The 20,511-nt window shown below is 39.4% G+C and overlaps 1 protein-coding gene across 1 annotated transcript in view; it reads right to left on the reverse strand.

The window, feature by feature from the left end:
* The window catches only part of NRG3 (neuregulin 3), a 1,406,690-nt gene that overhangs the window by 490,740 nt on the left and 895,439 nt on the right, over nucleotides 1-20,511 (reverse strand). The window contains exon 3 of the mRNA XM_077259354.1: nucleotides 4,675-4,748. Within this exon, the coding sequence (XP_077115469.1) occupies nucleotides 4,675-4,748 (74 nt within the window). The remainder of the gene's footprint in view (nucleotides 1-4,674; nucleotides 4,749-20,511) is intronic.

Consider the following 20,511-nt stretch of genomic DNA (forward strand, 5'->3'; position numbering starts at 1 on the left):
ACTGATTAAATTTGCTGATGACACAAAGCTATGAGGGATAGCTAATACTAGAGAAGAGAGAGAGGATTCAAAAAGGTATAAACTGGAGCAGAGGGCAGCAACTAACAGGATGTTTTTTTAACAAGGAAAAATGCAAAGTACTACATCTGGGCAATAAAAATGAAAAAGCATTTACAGAATGGGAGTAGTAGGGCTAATCAACAGCACATGTGAAAAAGACTTGGGTATACTAATAGATCATAAACTGAACATGAGTCAACAGTGTGATGCAGCAGCAAAAAAGGCAAATACAATTCTGGGATGTATTAACAGAAGCATACAGTCTAGATCACACAAAGTCATTATTGGCCTCTACTCCTCTATGGTCTGACCTCATCTGGAATACTGTGTCCAGTTTTGGGCACCACATTTTAAGAATGACATCAACAAACTGGAACAAGTTCAGAGAAGAGCGACCAGAATGGTGATCGGTCTGCAAACCATGTCCTATGAGGAACGGTTACAGGATGTAGGAATGTTTAACTTGCAAAAAAGAAGACTTAATAGCTGTCTGCAAATATCTCAAGGGCTGTCACATTGTATAAGAATCATCTTTATTCTCATTTGCACAAGGAAAGACTAGAAGCAATGGCATGAAACTGAATGGTAGGAGACACAGATTAGATATTAGAAAAAACTTTTTGACAGGGTGATCAAAGAGTGGAACAGGCTGCCACGAGAGGTGGTGAGGTCTCCTTCCATGGAAGTTTTCAAACAGAGACTGGACTGACATCTGTCTGGGATGATTTAGTGAAGTTAGACTAGATGACCCAGGAGGTCCCTTCCAACTCTACCATTCTATGATTCTATGACTCATTACATGGATAAGCAGCAAGTGAATCCTATGTTCATGTTCAATGTCACTCTGTCACATCTGCCATTAGAGAAGCAAGGCTAATTATACAATGATCAAAAGTATGCAGGGAGAAAAAAGAGCACACAATTTTAGGAAATTAACATCTTGCCAACCATTAAGTATTGGGATGGATCAATAATGCTTTGTGCTTGTGTAGCAGCTAATGACACGGGGAACATTTCACAGGTAGAGGGAATGTATTCAATTAAATTTCAACAAATTCTTGATGTAAACATAACACTATCTGTAAAAAAGCTGAAGTTAAAAAGAGGATGGCTTCTACAAATGGATAATGATCCTAAACAAGTCAAATTCCACAATAGACTGCCTCAAAAGGTGCAAGCTGAAGGTTTTACAATGACCTTCATGGTCCTCTGATCTGAGCATCAATGAAAATCTGTGGCTAAATCTCAAAATAGCTGTGTATGCAAGATGACCCAAGAATCTCACAGAACTGGAAGAATTTTCCAAGGAAGAATTGGCTAAAAATCCCCAAACAAGAACTGAAGATTCTTGGTTGGCTACAAAAAGCGTTTACAAGCTGTAATATTTCAAAAGGGTGTGCTATTAGACACTAACCATGCTGGGTGCCAAACTTTTGCATCGGCCCATTTTCCTTTCAGCAAATTTTTAAAATGTAAAGCATGATAATGTATGTATATTTTTTTTGCCTAAATTCAAAGTAAATGTGTCATCTTTAACTTTAGCCATTTAGAGATCATTTAATCTTCAACTTGCTTATCTGATCACAGTAACAGTAACATAATATAATATTTTCCATAGAACACAATATTTTCATGGCATATTTCTATTGCCTTTTTCTGTTGTGCATTCTTTTCAAACGTCCATTGAGAACTCTACTTTTCAAAACTGAGATATAGCAAGCATTGATATTTGTTTTGCATGACAGGTTCCCAAGGTTTATTCCAGGTTTTGTTTGTTTATTCTCCTATGATCTCAGAAGATTTATTATCAATTCTTTGGTTTCTAATGACAGTGTCATCCTCTGCTCCTTTGCCATTATCACTGTTTATCTGCAGTGACTCCGGGTTCCTCTCCTAATCCCTCTTGGGAATGCTTTTGTCACCTTGGATATGAAAGCAGAGTCAAGTTCCTATCAAATACTTAACAGATGAAATGTTCACTTTCAAGATATAATATTAAGTTCTATTATGAAGAATACGAGTCAATGATTTTAGTGTTATTATAATCAGTGTTATCCCATCTATCTCACACTTTATGTCCTACTGTGCTAACTATATATAAGTAGTTATTGCACTTATGGCGGGGCTGATAGCGCTAGATCTTATGTTGCAGCTGTAAAATAAATGAGCACGACACCTTAAAAGCTGAGCACATATTGGAGAGTGTCAAACATCCATTCAGTAATGCAACAAATATTTCTGTTTCCTGGAGTGAAGTAATCTATACTGAGCCTTCATAGCCTTCAATCAATATGGTTGGTAGTAGCACAAGACACTATACTGTGACTATCGGCTTGTTTGTTTTTACTTTTATTAATATCAGTTTTAAAAATGTCTGAAAATGGTTTATAGAAAATTAAAAAAAACTTTGCTTGGCTTGGAATTTCATTGTCCTCTTTACAAACACATCCCTACTGTTGGGATTTTTTTTATATATATCATATGTAGTAATTTATTACTATAATCAAAGAGATCCTACCTGATTCCAACAATGTGTCACTTACTTGGGCTGCTTGCAGTAGTTTTCATAAAATCACAATTTTATCAGCAAGAGATTATCAATAGACTAGTAAACCTGCTGCCAGGTAGTCCTACATATTTATGAGCTCTGTATAACCCCGCCCCCACAATTCATTGCCATCTTTCTTTGTACAATTTGTATAGGTAAAAAGATGCCAAAAAGTGGTGTGGGCAGAGTTATATTGAGCTCAATATTCAGAGAACTTCTAGATCTTCAGAAGAGAAAACTGATTTTATCATAATTATAGCAAGTAGCTCAATAAGTGACAAATGGTTGGAATTAGGGTCTCTGACCCTACATTATGTTGCTCTCAGTTGGGACAGCAAAAATATGGTGACAGATTCCCTAAAACACAAGATAAACTCAAATTTAGCTATATTGTATCTTTTTAATGTTGAGATTACATAATGTAGAACTTCTCTAAGGCTCAAAAGTTTAAAAATATATTGAGACCCTTATCTCACATCACATACAGCTCTGGCAAAAATTAGGAGACCACCACATCAAAGCCCTGTCATGGGCAGCCCAATTTCCTGACCTGAACCCCATTGAAAACCTCTGGAATGTAATCAAGAGGAAGATGGATAGTCACAAGCCATCAAACAAAGAAGAACTGCTTACATTTTTGTAACAGGAGTGGCATAAGGTCACCCAAAAGCAATGTGAAAGACTGGTGGGAAGCATGCAAACTGGTGGGACGCATGAAAGCTGTGAATAAAAATCATGGTTATTCCACAAAATATTGATTTCTGAACTCTTCCTGAGTTAAAACATTAGTATTGTTGTTTCTAAATGATTATCACCAGTATTTCACACTGCTATATTTAGCTTTCCATAGGGAAGAGGAAAACACAATCAGGCCCCGGTCTAGCTCTGCCTCATCTATTTTGGTGCCTACTGGAACACCTGCTGGTGAGTTACTAAATTAAAATCGATTAATGTTAGAGTTGGTAGGAGCCTCCAGAGTCATTGTGTCTAACCCCCTGCTCAGTGCAGGATTCACTAAACCATCTCAGACAGATGTCTGTCCTGCCTCTGTTTGAAGATTTCCATTGAAGGAGAACTCACCACCTCTCAAGGCAGTCTGTTTCACTCATTGATCTCCCTCACTATCACAAAGTTTTTTCTAATATCTAATTTGTATGATCTCCCTTTCAGTTTAATTCCATTGCTTCTCGTGTTTACATGTGCAAATGAGAATAAGGATGATCCTTCTACACTGGGACATCCCTTCAGATATTTGTAGACAGCTATTATGTCTCCTCTTAGCCTGCTTTTTTGCAAGCTAAACATTCCCAGATCCTTTAACCGTTCCTCATAGGACATACTTTGCAGTCTGCTCACCATCCTGATAGCTCTTCTATGAACTCCAGTTTTTCAATGTCTTTTTTAAAATGTGATGCCCAGAATTGGACACAGTATTCCAGATGTGGCTTGACTGAGGAGGAGTAGAGGGGGTTAATTACTTCACGCAAACTAGACTGTATGCTTCTGTTAATGCAACTCAGAATTGTGCTTAAGTTTTTGCTGCTGCATCACACTGTTGACTCATGTGCAGTCTGTGATCTATTAGTATACTCAAGTCTTTTTCACATGTACTGTTGCTTAGTTCTAGTCCTCCCATTCTATAGATGTAATTGTTGTTTTTCTTGCCCATCCTGATTGCATACACCTTTTTGCAATGGGATATCTTTTATGCCCTTTGGATCAAAATAATGTCACCTATGTACCTTATATTTTTTACGTTCATCACTACTTACTCTAGAGTTTCTATGCATTGTTTTGTTCTAGGATTTATTAAAACATTTTTACAGCAATATATATGTAGCCTTATTACAATCATATATGAGTCTGCATTAAATGAATCAGCAAAATGGTTGAATGTTAACATTTCATTTTTATTACATTAACTTAATAGTATTTGTTAAACAGACTAAAATTGAATATGTTTTCTTAAAATGGTTAATGAATATGAAAATTGTGAATACTGTTTCTTAAAGTAACAGCATACTGCTTGCCGCATAAGAGAAACAAATAGGAAAGTAGGCACTTACTTGGATCAGATAGTACGGAATCAGTTTTAGGAAGGAATTGATCGCATCGTACACCATGGTAGCCCTCTTTGCATCTGCAAAACAATGGAAAAAATAAGGATTTATAAGGAACTTATAACTTAAATTTGACCTACAGATTCTCTACTTAATATTACATTTGCATGTTATTTTTATTAAGCATGGATCAAACACGTAAAGCTAATATTTTATAGCAGGTTATCAATTTTTTTTTTACAGAGTTCAAAATTCCCCAGTAAAATTAGATGTACAAAATAACATTCAGATTGCCTATGGCCACCAAAAAATGGTACACACAATCTGATTGCACACTGATTTATTATTGAGATCAAAATATACTGTATTCTGTTCACAGTAAGCTTCTAACCTCCCTCTACTAGTAGCAAAAACAAACTTGATTATGCAGTGAATTTGAAGTTTTAAATAAGAAAAAAATGTAATAAGAAAAATTGCAATTTTATAATAAATCTAGTTTGTTTTTAGTATAGTTTACACTTAAAGAGAATTTATCAGCAGGATATGCCCTCCTAAGCTGTCTAAATGGGCAAGCTGAAAAAAACGATACTTTGATATCTGCGATCAAATGTCTTACCCCAGGGAAGTCTACATTTTTCTTGATATGTAAATGAGCAGTTAGGATCTTTGGGCCAGACACAGATCTCCCAGCTCATTTACTCATTAAGAAAAATGTAAAAAATGTAGATTTTTCTGGACTAAGGGTACTGTCACACTCTGCAACTTTCCAACGATCACAACCAGCGATACGACCTGGCCATGATCGTTGGAAAGTCGTTGTGTGGTCGCTGGAGAGCTGTCACACAGACAGCTCTCCAGCGACCAACGATGCCGAAGGCCCCGGGTAACCGGGGTAAACATCGGGTAACTAAGCGCAGGGCCGTGCTTAGTAACCCGATGTTTACCCTGGTTACCATCGTAAAAGTAAAAAAAAAAAAAAACGTACATACTCACATTCCGGTGTCCGTCAGGTCCCTTGCAGTCTGCTTCCCGCTCTGACTGACTGCCGGCCGGAATGTAAGAGCAGAGCACAGCGGTGACGTCACTGCTGTGATCTGCTTTCACTTTACGGCGGCACTCAGTCAGAGCGGGAAGCAGACTGCAAGGGACCTGACGGACACCGGAATGTGAGTATGTACGGTTTTTTTTTTTTTACTTTTACGATGGTAACCAGGGTAAACATCGGGTTACTAAGAGCGGCCCTGCGCTTAGTAACCCGATGTTTACCCTGGTTACAAGCGAACGCATCGTTGGATCGGTGTCACACACACCGATCCAACGATGACAGCGGGAGATCCAGCGACGAAAGAAAGTTCCAAACGATCTGCTACGATGTACGATTCTCAGCAGGGTCCCTGATCGCTGCTGCATGTCAGACACAGCGATATCGTATGGATATCGCTGGAACGTCACGGATCGTACCGTCGTAGCGACAAAAGTGCCACTGTGTGACAGTACCCTAAGACATTAGTCCATACACTAAGGTATCATTTTATTCAACTTTCTATGACCTATATGCCCATGTAGATAGATTAGGAGGGTTGATTCTACAGGCAAATTCAGTAACATTAACCCCATCAGAAGATGTACTATTGTGTCTTTGTATGCTATGTGTATTTAGATGTCCAATGAAGCTTAAAAGGGTTGACTCATCTAAAGCTGCAAGTCTGCAGTCATTCTATGTGACTGCAGACTTGTAAATCTTCACATCACACTTACTGTGTGCTGTTAGAATTCTGCAGTTCCAGCACCAGGAGTAACTTTTTCCGACCTTGCTCAATACCCTTGCAGTGAGTAATGCCATGGCCATCTAGACAGAATGTGGCTCATATGCATATCTCATACTTGCGATTACATGACTGCTGCTCTCGGTGTGGGCACAGGAGAACCTTCACAGCTCACAGGGGGCACAATGTGAGAATTCTCAAGTCTACAGTCACATAGCTTTAGACTGGAAAACTCCTTTAACCCCTTCACCCCCAAGGGTGGTTTGCACGTTATGGACCGGGCCAATTTTTACAATTCTGACCACTGTCCCTTTATGAGGTTATAACTCTGGAACGCTACAACGGATCCTGGTGATTCTGACATTGTTTTCTCGAGACATATTGTACTTCATGATAGTGGTAAAATTTCTTTGATATTACCTGCGTTTATTTGTGAAAAAAATGGAAATTTGGCGAAAATTTTGAAAATTTCGCAATTTTCCAAATTTGAATTTTTATGCAATTAAATCACAGTGATATGTCACACAAAATACTTAATAAGTAACATTTCCCACATGTCTACTTTACATCAGCACCATTTTGGAACCAAAATTTTTTTTGTTAGTGAGTTATAAGGGTTAAAAGTTGACCAGCAATTTCTCATTTTTACAATACCATTTTTTTTTAGGGACCACATCTCATTTGAAGTCATTTTGAGGGGTCTATATGATAGAAAATACCCAAGTGTGACACCATTCTAAAAACTGCACCCCTCAAGGTGCTCAAAACCACATTCAAAAAGTTTATTAACCCTTCAGGTGTTTCACAGGAATTTTTGGAATGTTTAAATAAAAATGAACATTTAACTTTTTTTCACACAAAATTTATTTCAGCTCCAATTTGTTTTATTTTACCAAGGGTAACAGGAGAAAATGGACCCCAAAAGATGTTATACAATTTGTCTTGAGTACGCCGATACCCCATATGTAGGGGTAAACCACTGTTTGGGCGCATGACAGAGCTCGAAAGCGAAGGAGCGCCATTTGACTTTTCAATGCAAAATTGACTGGAATTGAGATGGGACGCCATGTTGCCTTTGGAGAGCCACTGATGTGCCTAAACATTGAAACCCCCCACAAGTGACACGATTTTGGAAAGTAGACCCCCTAAGGAACTTATCTAGATGTGTTGTGAGCACTTTGACCCACCAAGTGCTTCACAGAAGTTTATAATGCAGAACCGTAAAAATAAAAAATCATATTTTTTCACAAAAATGATCTTTTCGCCCCAAATTTTTTATTTTCCCAAGGGTAAGAGAAGAAATTGGACCCCAAAAGTTGTTGTACAATTTGTCCTGAGTACGCTGATACCCCATATGTGGGGGGGAACCACCGTTTGGGCGCATGGGAGGGCTCGGAAGGGAAGGAGCGCCATTTGGAATGCAGACTTAGATGGAATGGTCTGCAGGCGTCACATTGCGTTTGCAGAGCCCCTAATGTACCTAAACAGTAAAAACCCCCCACAAGTGACACCATTTTGGAAACTAGACCCCCTAAGGAACTCATCTAGATGTGTTGTGAGAGCTTTGAACCCCCAAGTGTTTCACTACAGTTTATAACGGAGAGCCGTGCAAATAAAAAATATTTTTTTTCCACAAAAATTATTTTTTAGCCCCCAGTTTTGTATTTTTCCAAGGTTAACAGGAGAAATTGGACCCTATATATTGTTGTCCAATTTGTCCTGAGTACGCTGATACCTGATATCTGGGGGGGGAACCACCGTTTGAGCACATGGCAGAGCTCGGAAGGGAAGGATCATCATTTGCAATGCAGACTTAGATGGATTGGTCTGCAGGCGTCACATTGCATTTGCAGAGCCCCTAATGTACCTAAACAGTAGAAACCCCCCACAAGTGACCCAATATTGGAAACTAGACCCCCCAAGGAACTTATCTAGTTGTGTTGTGAGAACTTTGAACCCCCAAGTGTTTCACTACAGTTTATAAGGCAGAGCCGTGAAGATAAAAAAAAAAAAAAATTCCCCCCAAAATTATTTTTTAGCCCCCAGTTTTGTATTTTCCCAATGGTAACAGGAGAAATTGGACCCCAAAAGTTGTTGTCCAATTTGTCTTGAGTACGCTGATACCCCATATGTGGGGGGAACCACCGTTTGGGCGCATGGGAGGGCTCGGAAGGGAAGGAGCGCCATTTGGAATGCAGACTTAGATGGATTGGTCTGCAGGAGTCACATTGCATTTGCAGAGCCCCTAATGTACCTAAACAGTAGAAACCCCCCACAAGTGACACCATTTTGGAAAGTAGACCCCCTAAGGAACTCATCTAGATGTGTTGTGAGAGCTTTGAACCCCCAAGTGTTTCACTACAGTTTATAACGGAGAGCCGTGCAAATAAAAAATATTTTTTTTCCACAAAAATTATTTTTTAGCCCCCAGTTTTGTATTTTCCCAAGGGTAACAGGAGAAATTGGACCCCAAAAGTTGTTCTCCAATGTGTTCCGAGTACGCTGATACCCCATATGTTGGGTAAACCCCTGTTTGTGCGCACGGGAGAGCTTGGAAGGGAAGAAGCACTGTTTTACTTTTTCAACGCAGAATTGTCTGGAAATGAAATCGGACACCATGTCACCTTTGGAGAGCCCCTGATGTGCCTAAACAGTGGAAACCACCCAATTATAACTGAAACCCTAATCCAAACACACCCCTAACCCTAATCCCAATGGTAACCCTAACCACATCACTAACCCAGACACACCCCTAACACTAATCCCAACCCTATTCCCAACCGTAAATATAATCCAAACCCTAACCCTAACTTTAGCCCCAACCCTAGCCCTAACCCTAATGGGAAAATGAAAATAAATACATTTTTTAAATTTTTTTAATTTTTCCCTAACTAAGGGGGTGATGAAGGGGGGTTTGATTTACTTTTACAGCGGGTTATTTAGCGGATTTTTATGACTGGCAGCCGTCACACACTGAAAGACGCTTTTTATTGCAAAAAATATTTTTTGCGTTACCACATTTTGAGAGCTATAATTTTTCCATATTTGAGTCCACAGAGTCATGTGAGGTCTTGTTTTTTGTGGGATGAGTTGACATTTTTATTGGTAACATGTTCGGGCAAGGGAGATTGTTTTGATCACTTTTTATTCCGATTTTTGTGAGGCAGAATGACCAAAAACCAGCTATTCATGAATTTCTTTTGAGGGAGGCGTTTATACCGTTCCGCGTTTGGTAAAATTGATAAAGCACTTTTATTCTTCGGGTCAGTACGATTACAGCAATATCTCATTTATATCATTTTTTTTATGTTTTGGTGCTTTTATACGATAAAAGTTAATTTATAGAAAAAATAATTATTTTGGCATCGCTTTATTCTGAGGACTATAACTTTTTTATTTTTTCGCTGATGATGGTGTATGGCGGCTCGTTTTTTGCGGGACAAGATGACGTTTTTAGCGGTACCATGGTTATTTATATCCATCTTTTTGATCGCGTGTTATTCCACTTTTTGTTGTTTTTTGCCTCGTTTTTTTTTTTTTTTTTTTACGGTGTTCACTGAAGGGGTTAACTAGTGATATAGTTTCATAGGTGGGGTCGTTACGGACGCAGCGATACTAAATATGTGTACTTTTATTGTTTGATTTTTTTTTAATTTAGATAAAGAAATGTATTTATGGGAATAATTTTTTTATTTTATTTATTTATTTAGGAATTTTTTTTTTACTTTTTTTTACACATGTGGACATTTTTTTTTTTACTTTTTTACTTTGTCCCAGGGGGGGACATTACAGGTCGGTGATTTGACAGTGTGCACAGCACTCTGTCAAATCGGCAATCTCACTTAGAGTGCAGCAAGCTTACCTAGCGCTTGCACTGAGCAGGCACTCGGTAAGCCACCTCCCTCCCTGCAGGACCCGGATGCCGCGGCCATCTTGGATCCGGGACCTGCGGCGAGGAGGGAGGTAGGAGACCCTCAGAGCAACGCGATCACATCGCGTTGCTCCGGGGGTCTCAGGGAAGCACGCAGGGAGCCCCCTCCCTGCGCGATTCTTCCCTATACCGCCGGTACACCGCGATCATGTTTGATCGCGGTGTGCCGGGGGTTAATGTGCCGGGGGCGGTCCGTGACCGCTCCTGGCACATAGTGCCGGATGTCAGCTGCGATAGTCAGCTGACACCCGGCCGCGATCGGCCGCGCTCCCCCCGTGAGCGCGGCCGATCGTGCTGGACGTACTATTCCGTCCTTGGGAAGTAGGGCCCACCCCACATGGACGGAATAGTACGTCTAATGACAGAAAGGGGTTAAGCAAGATTTTACATCTATTGGAACTGGATTTTTCCTTTGCCTCTTAGTAATATCCAGTGGTGTAACTACAGGATGATGTAGAGGTGGCAGCGAATCCTGGGCACTGAAAAAGCCCAGGAAATATAAAGCAAGACATGGGCCATTAGCAATCTGCTCTTAGCACTGAACTTGAAAACATCAGTTACTATGATTATGGGGAAAGTAGGAGTGTGGGGCACAGTGAAGTATACATGCAAAACAAGCAAAGCAAAATCACACTTTTTTAATTTAACACTATATTTTTTCTTCTTCATTTAAGTATTGTATTAACCACATCAATCATATCACTGTATATGTGAAGAATTTAGCACTCTGAGCTTCAAAATCAAGTGATACTTAGTTTAAGGTATAAAGGAAAACAACTATTAACAGCTTTTAACGTGAAAAACTTCTAAGCACTTTCATCAGTGAATACTTTTCAATGCAGAATTCAGTCCATCTGTTGCTGAATATACAGCTGCCTACTGATCTGCAGACAGGATTAAAGCTACTGAATGCAAATCATTGTTTTTCTGTGAAATACAGAAAGAACAAATCTAATTCAATCAGATGGTAAATGATCTCTGACTTTCACCTGATCATAGTATAATAATGTTTGCATTGTTTTTTGGTAGAATGCATCAACAATCTCTACTAGGCTTTATTAATAGGACTGCTAATGAAGTAAATATAGAGCATAACCCAAAACTAAAGTAATATGCATAGTGTAGCTACAGTGCCTTGAAAATGTATTCATACCCGAAGAACTTTTCTACTTTTTTCAAAGTTACACCCACACACTTAAATGTATTTCTTTGGAATTTTATGTGATATGCCAATATTATGTAGCAAGTATTTGTGAAGTGTAAAGGAAATTTTATATGGTTTTCTAAATGTTTTAAAAATATAAATCTGAAAATTGTGACATGCATTTGTACTCGAGTCTGAGTCAATACTTTGTAGGACCACCTTTTGCTTCAATTACTTCTGCAAGTCTTTTGGGGTATGAAGCTGATTTTTTTGCCCATTCTTCTTTGCAAACTACCTCTAGCTCAGTGAGATTTGATGTACAGCGCCTGTGAACAGCAAATTTTCAAGGCTTGTCACAGATTCTCAATGAGATTTAAGTCTGGACCTTGGGGCATTCAAACACATGACTATGCTTGGATCTTAACCATTCCATTGTATCTCTGACAGTATGTTTATGGTTGTTGTCCTGCTGAAAGTTGAACCTACGACCCAGTCTCAAGTCTTTTGCAGTTTCTAACAGGTTTTCCTCCAGAATTGCTTTGTATTTAGCTCCATCCATCTTTCCATCAGCTCTGATCAGCTTCCTCTTCCCTGCTGAAGAAAATCATCCCCACAGCATGATGCTGCCACCATGTTTGACGATGGGGATGATCTTTTCATCTCCTGCCTCGACTATTGCAACATCCTCCTCTGTGACCTACCTTCTAACATTCTCAATCCCCTCCAGTCCGTCCTTAGCTCTGCTGCCCAACTAATTAATCTCTCTCCTTGCTACATTCCTGCTTCCCCTCTCTGCAAATCCCTTCATTGGCTCCCAATTTCCCAGCATATCCAGTTTAAACTACTAACATTGACCTACAAAGCCATCCATAACCTTTCTCCTCAGGTAATCTCCGGACCTCCCAAGACCTCTTTCTCTCCTCCAATCTTATTTGCTCCTCACCCAATCATTTCCAAGACTTCTCCTGAATATCCCTCATCATCGGAAATTCTGTGCCCCAACATGTCCGGTTATCCACCACATTTGGATCCTTCAAACAGAACCTGAAAACCCATCTCTTCAAAAAAGCTAACAACCTGTAATGACCACACCACCACCTCAACTACACCTTACTACTACTGCAACCTTCAACCTACTGTCTCCTTCCCCATAATCCTGTAGAATGTAAGCTCGCAAGAGCAGGGTCCCCTTCCCTCTGTATCGGTCTGTCATTGTTAGTTTTGTTTATCGTAAGTGATATTTGTATTTTGATGTAAACCCGTCTAATGTACAGCACCATGGATTTAATGGTGCTAAATAAATAATAATAATAATTATGTTTTTGCTACATAACCTCAGAGAGAAAAGACAGCTGTATTTATCAACACCAAGTCACAATACTAATGCATTGAACGTTGCAACAACCCCATGATAAAGGCAGAAAAAATACAGATGCAAAACAGAAAAGTTAATATTTTGTCTAAGGAGGCAATCACTGCATAATTAACTGGCTGCCATCTTGAAACACTGACAGAATCCTGTCATGGAATCTTAGCACAGGTGCCTGTGAGCATTTGCAGTAGAAAGCTCCACTGCTGTGACCTAGAGATAACCTATATCATGTGTTATCATTCAGAAACACAGGGTGGACAGCAGTGTGATCAGGCCCTCCTTACCTCATCACCACTGTTATCCCCAGAATGACTTACAGTGGGTATGGAAAGTATTCATACCCCTTTAAATTTTTCACTTTTTGTTTCATTGCAGCCATTTAGTAAATTCAAAAAAGCTCATTTTTTTCCACATTAATGTACACTCTGCACCCCATCTTGACTGAAAAAAGCAGTGATGTAGTAACTTTTGCAAATTTGTTAAAAATTAAATAAATTATTGGACCTGGTATCTACATATGTTCCTGTTGATATTTAAAGTATGTTATTTTTTCCCACTGCAATTCCTAAGGTGATTTATGCTGGACTAACTTTGGGTCACATGAATCACAGCCTGACTGACAACTGCCGCCAGAAATATTATTCTCTGAAATGCTATGGGTGGAGATGGGCGAACCAGAACAGTAAAGTTCGGCGTCCGCACCGAATACTTACTGTTTGTGCTCGGACACTGAACACGGACTTCACCAGGAAGTCAGAATTACTGTTCAGGTACGGCTGCCCGAATACTGGGTGTATGGCAGCGCGGCAAACACCGCTTCTGATAGCTGTGAAATCATCCCCGACGGTCGGAGAGACGCGGTTTCCACGCTGTCAAAAGACAACATGAGTGCTCAGCTGTGATCGTAGGTATAAAGTTTACCTCCAGTCACTGGAGTCAGCAGATGGGAAAACTGCTCCCATTATCTAACACATGCTGCCGCTAATAACATGGAGAGCAGGAGCGGCAGATGGGAGTATTCATCAGCAGCTCCTGCGCTGGAAATAAATAATTTAAAAAAAAGTCATGGGTTCCTCTGTATTTTTGTTAAACAGCCAGGTAAAAATCACAGCTGGGGCTGCAACCCTCAACTGTCAGCTTCAGCATGGCTAGTTTTTTTAAGAATAGAAGAGTCCCCATGCCATATTTTTTAAAATATTTAAATAAATAATTAAAAAAACGGTGTGGGGTCCCCCACTTTTTGACAACCAACCTTGCTAAAGCAGACAGCTGGGGACTGGTATTCTCAGGTTGGTAAGGGGCTATGGATATTGCTCCCTCAGCCTAAAAATAGCAGCCCACAGCTGCCCAGAAAACAAGGGAACATCTATTAGATGCACCAATTCTGGTGCATTGCTCAGCTCTTCCCACTTGGGGTAGCAGCCCCCAGCAGTAAGTTTGGCCTGACTGGTTAACAAAAATACAGGGGAACCCATGCCAAGTTTTTTTTTGTTAATCATTTATTTACGGTGCTGATAAATTCTCCCATCCCTGTTCCTGCTCTCGCTGTAATTAGTGGCAGCAGGTGTCGGATGATGAGAGCAGTTGTCCCATCAGCTGACACCAGTGACCGGAGGTAAACTTTTTTTCCTCCGATCATACTTGAGCACTCACGCTGTCTTTTGACAGCGTGGGAACTGCGCCCCTCTGACCGGCCAGGATGATTTCACCGCCGTTCAAAAGCAGTGTTTGCCTCGCTGTCTTGCACAATACAGAGCAGCAAACACTTGAATGGGGGCCCGGGTTTGGGTACTGTTCTGATACCTGAGCACAAACTTTTTGTAACATTTCGGCCTAACCCACTGCACCTGAACATCCAGATGTCTGCTCATCTCTAGCTATGAGGTTTCAAACAAAAACTACTGTGAATATCTAGCTGGAAACCATAGAAAGAGACCAGACTAGACCAATGCCACCCATGGCTTGTTCTTCCCAGGGCCACTACAGATGATTGATAGGGCTCTTCCTTGTGTTTACATAGGGATAATCCTGACAATAATCTGCAATAGCACTGGAAATAACCAACGGGGTACTGCTGGATTAATCTGGTCTCTCAGGTCTGTCTTTGCATCATGACACCTGCATCTATGGAGTAGCTGGTTCCATATTTTTCCTCCTGATGAACCGTATGACTGGGAAACGTGTCAACCTGTGGCTGGAAGCTAAGTGTTGGGTTAACACCCTGACATGCTTTTCTTGAATCATTCATTAATGTTCGCTAATTTGGAGCTTGTGGTTTATTTTTTTATGTCTCCATTTGAACTATAATGTATAGATGACTGTTATTTGAACCAGGCTGTTTAACCTATCATCTCTTGGTTTATATGGTTCCCCCCTCCCCCTTTCCTTTTTTCTGGGGTTTAGGATCAGCTTCAATTGTGAATGCAGCCATTATATTTACCTGGTGTGTATTGATTAATTCCTTCATATGCATTGGCATTACAGGTTACATCTCATTTTTGAGAGACTAGTATTTTGTTGGATGGGGGTTATTTAATTGTGTACAATGACCTTGTAATAAGCTCTTTCCCTTCATTTCTTTATATTGCTTATTGTTTTCCCACCTATAGCAAAGTAGGATTTAACAGGGCTAGTCGGGGACAGCAGTCGCGGAGTGGGGGCGCCAAATAATCGTGTTTACCAGGGTGACAACCTCCACTGCTAGGAAGGGATAGCAGTTAAGTATAGGGAAATTGCTAGGTTATTGTAATAGACCTATTGTGTTATTATGTCTCGCACTGGGATAAGGTATTTTTAAAATAATATTATATTAAAGTATTTGATTTTTAAGGGATTGCATGTTATACACTCTGGCTATGGTCCCCAGCATGATCCTTAAAAGGATCGTCAGAGCATATCAAAGAATAATATACCTGGTTATAATTGCAATAAAAAGCTAAAACCTAGGTTGTAGATAATAGCTTTTTTTTGCTTCTGTTGGTCAGTAGTAGTGAATCACATTGTCTATCAAAAGGATGCAGAAATATTAGTTTATTTCCCTTTGTGCTTTTTTGATGTCTGATTATAATTGTGCAGCCAGGCTGTGATTTATGTTGTGGCCAGGTAAACTACTAGATTTTGGTTAGATTTTGGTTAGAAGTGAACAGCTTTCTTATAAATATATATGTGTATACACTGTATATATACAGCTTATTATATGAGTATGTTTCTTTCTCCACATATGAAAGAAACATATCTTTCTCCACATTTACCCTACCCCTCAACTTATCATTCACTCTGAGAAAAAGCCAATATCTTCTTTGAACTAGTAAAGGACTACCAGCACAATGTGTAGGTCTTCACAAAGTGGCTTAGAGTCAACTGAAAATTAGAGAAAGAGTCTGTAGAAGTGGTAGAAGTGTAAACTGGTGGAAAATGCAGAATGCAAGGCATGTAATAGCCTGAAATAGTGTACACACAAATGGGAGCTTATTCTGAACAAACCAACCTAAAATAGTAGATGTTGATAAGCAAAGACTTCAAACTTTTTCTTCAACTTTATTCCAGCTCTTAGGAATCTTCTTAAAGTACGTACAGTACATTTATTCATCTGATAAGACACAAACCCCAGAGCGTATTCAAAATTACCAATAATTGTCTGACAATTTAGGACAAAAAAGGTCTATCTCCACTGGAATCAACATTATGAATTGTTGCCTGAAGCTTTAGACATTTTTTGTAGTTTCATTTCCTGTATTGAAAAAAATCAGCAGGAATAAAATGCATCATCAATGTTCAAGGTTAAGGTAGGTGACATCATGACAATGGTGCCAAAAAATAGATCATGTACTGAGTTTCAGTCACCTTCGGCTGATGCTAATGATGGCATTTTAAATAGAACTAAAAATTTAGTTAATGTTTAAAATGACATCAATATTCTCAATATCAGTAGGCAGTCTTGAATGTTTATCTGTATTAATTAAAAATAAGACCGTTTGCAAAGATTTTGCTTTCAGCCATGCAATCATAGATAATTCTACACATTTGCTGAAGTATAATGTGAACTTGATTGTGAAATGTAAGACTGAAATCAGTCGTGAACCTTTTGCTAATTGCAGAAGCATCAAATTCAAATACCGTATATTTGTCAGTGTGTAGCAACCCTGTAAAACATTTAGCAGGAGGCTAAATATTATATCTTGAAATACCACAAGTAATAATTTTAGTCTTTTTCAAAATCTCTTAATTTTAGCCATATTTCTTAAAAAATATTGTATATAAGTTGCTTTTACCAAATGTGTCATGTTGAACCGGACACAGGATATAATAGTGGCTGCAGAGCAGAATAAAACATTTTTATTATTTTTTTAATTTCTCCTCTCAATTGCAGAGATATTAGCAATGAAAGTATTTGACACCTAATGAGTGAACTTTTCTTAAGTCTGAAAAGGTGTTATCAGAAAGCAACTCATATAGGAAGATGTATATGTGGCACCCCAGAGTCCAGTTGCCACGGTGACATTGCCTCCCTCTGAAGGGTGAGGTCATGCCTGGAAGCAGGAAGAGGTCCCCATGCCAGGTAATACACAGCATGCATCACAGTTCCTGCTCCAGGCCAGAAGGGGGAGCTCTAGACCAGACTTTTGGGGAGCTACTCTCTCTGGTCAGGAGGAGGAGTCAGAAAAGTCTGTGAGGAGTTAGTCTGAGGAGAGAGGAGTGGAGACAAGGGCTCTGAGGAATTACAGCTGCATCAAAGCTGACCATGGATTGTTGACGAGAAGGAAACCGTAGTCCTTGGCTGTGGGAGTGCTGTACGCCCCAACAGCCAAATCTGGAGGGCAGGGGAATGCAAGCTCCCTGGCCTCACCAAACACCAAGAGGCACCACAGCAGACCAAAAGCCCAGGGCTGCTAGTGAACAGGCAGTGCCCACGATAGGCTCGTGCTGTCTGCCATACAGGTCAAAGCCAACACGCAGGAGAGGGCCGCAGCTAGCTACAGGCAGCAGGGACCTGAAAATAGATCGCAGCAGTAAGGCCTCCAACCTGGCAAGATGGAACCCCTGAATGCTTCCAGGCTAGCCGGACTCCTGCTGTCACCTGTAACTGGTACCCCAGACTGCATGCTCATCTACCAAGAAGTAAAAGTAAAGAAAACTGCACTTTTCTGCATCCCTTGTTTATTCTCTGCACCACAATGTTCACCACCACCTGAACCAATTGTTATATGTGCCCTGGGGCCTGGCTCTACCCGTGGGGAGCTGTAACATCTTTGGAGCATCACCATCGGCCCCAATGGACCTCAATCGCAGCATCAGCCATCCCTAGCCAAACACCACGGGTGGTGTCATGAATTAATTTTTATTGCATGCCCAAGACCACAGAGACGGGTCACAGCCCAGTCACTTCCCCAAAGAACTGTCCGACCAGGCTCCAAGTACCCCACGGCCCTGGTGGGCGTCGCAAATACACCCCATTCAAATCTATTTAATAATACCCACATAGATGTGGTCAGAATCACAATTATTGGTACCTGGAGAGTGAAGGGTCCCAAAGCCATATATGCCAGGCTTATGTATGACACATAATAGGTGGGAACTTCTTAACATATTTTGCATAGTGTCACAGTGACTTCCAGTTATCTAATGGAGTAATTATTTTTTTTGCATAACTTATGTATATTCAACCACAAAAAAACAAGAAATGACTAGGTTCAGCATCAGACTCAAAACATATAATTTCCATTACTGTGCAGCTCTGTGAGGATTAGACACCTGTGATGGGTGTAGAGCCTACATATAAGTGATGAAAGAAAAGCTGTGTGCTCATATTTCCCTCTTGAGATCATGGCTGACCTGAAATTTACTACTCTGTGATTTTGCTTTGCTTTGTGCAGTCAGGCCTAGTGGCCTTTGACTTCTTCCCAACAGTCTTTTTATAATGCTATTTTACCCTGACAAACCAATGACAGCTTATAAAGCCATCATCCCTTGAATGCACATCCTTTGACTCCATAATCCAGCAATATAACTCGTAATGTTTTGGATTTGAACACCTTAAGGTTGCATGTTGATTTAAATGAAAATGGGTAAAACACTCTTTTCCTTAAGAAAGCTAAATAACATTTTTGTTTTAATTGTTTTTTAGATGCCGTAGCTGTCCTTAACAATTACACAAATGAACATGTCTCCTTCTTCCTTCATATTTAGCATAAAAATATGTCATAGTCTTTGTTTATTAACTACTGGGTATATTTTTATTCAGTCCTTCCGCTACCTACAATGGTATAGCAGAAATCACTCCATTCTCTTGCTTTTATTTTTTTTCCATCGGACTTGTTTGCCTTTGCTTTGTAGTCTACTTATTGCAGTACTTTTGTCTCTACTACATATTTTTGATATCTGAATAAAATAGATGAAACAATATTGAACGAAGGTTCCTAAGCCCTCCAATGGAGATCATAATAAGTGCATAGTCAATTTTATTTGGATTGCAAATGTATTTTCATTAGTCCATGCACAGAATAAATTGGCCATAATTTTTATAGTGTTTTACAGAGTAATTGTGTAATATATGCACATTAGTAGCAAGTAAATGGCATAAAAGTTAAGTCACAATCAGATTGTCTTCTTCTGAATCTTTTACCTTATTTTTGTGTCAGATCTATGAGTCAACACAAATATTTTTTGTTACTTTACTGACTCAATCCAATTCTGCATCTCTGCTTACTGATGTAGAATGACAGCCTCCTTCTTCTAACTATACATATAGCTGCATTGACTAAAAGTTGTCATTAAGATTAGAATTAAGAACATTTGGGTGAATTTTCAGTAATAATCATAATCTGAAAAGCTAATAAGTATTGATAGATGAACAAACACATCATAAATATTGCAAATGATAACATTAAATCCAGATGTAGCAGATACCAAAAAAATGGCTGTCATAGTATGTTATTGTACCACAACAGAGCAGTCTAGGCTATTTACGTTAGTACTAGGCTGTCAGATACAACGGTATAAGTAAAATTCGTTTCTCAATCTAACACTCTTACAAAGCCATTTGGGTATTAAAAGAAAAGTCTAAAAAAATAAAATGCTAAAAGTTGGAAATCACAGTGGTGCTACAAGCTACTATGAATGTATTCAAAACTTCAAGCCTAACACAAGAAATGTTTGTTCATTTTGAACACTTCTATATAAAAATTAATTAAACTACCGTAGATCAAAAGTTTACATAAACTAAAATTATTCTATATGACACCAGCAAATACAATACTCCCATGTAAATTGGTGACTCATCAACAAATCAATTTTATAGGAGGACATAGAGTCAGAAAATACCCCCAAATTATACAAAATAATTTTATTTTTATTAAGTACTCAAAAATTACATAGTCATACTTAATTACATGGGTCTCATCCAATATATTGTGTCATGATTCCCCAATGGCATGGGAACATACGAAACACAAAAATAACAGACTAGCTCTCGGGTGATGGAAACTCAAGCTGACCGTGACCTAAATCTACCACACAACTAACAGTAGCCAGGAAGCATTCCTACGGCTGCCTAGATGCCATGCGCCAGCCGGAGAACTAACTACGCCTGGAAGAGGAAGGAACAGACCTGGCTTACCTCTAGTGAAATTCC

The sequence above is a fragment of the Ranitomeya variabilis genome, chromosome 4 (genome assembly GCF_051348905.1).
Source record: "Ranitomeya variabilis isolate aRanVar5 chromosome 4, aRanVar5.hap1, whole genome shotgun sequence".
NCBI classification, from domain to species: Eukaryota; Metazoa; Chordata; class Amphibia; order Anura; family Dendrobatidae; genus Ranitomeya; species Ranitomeya variabilis.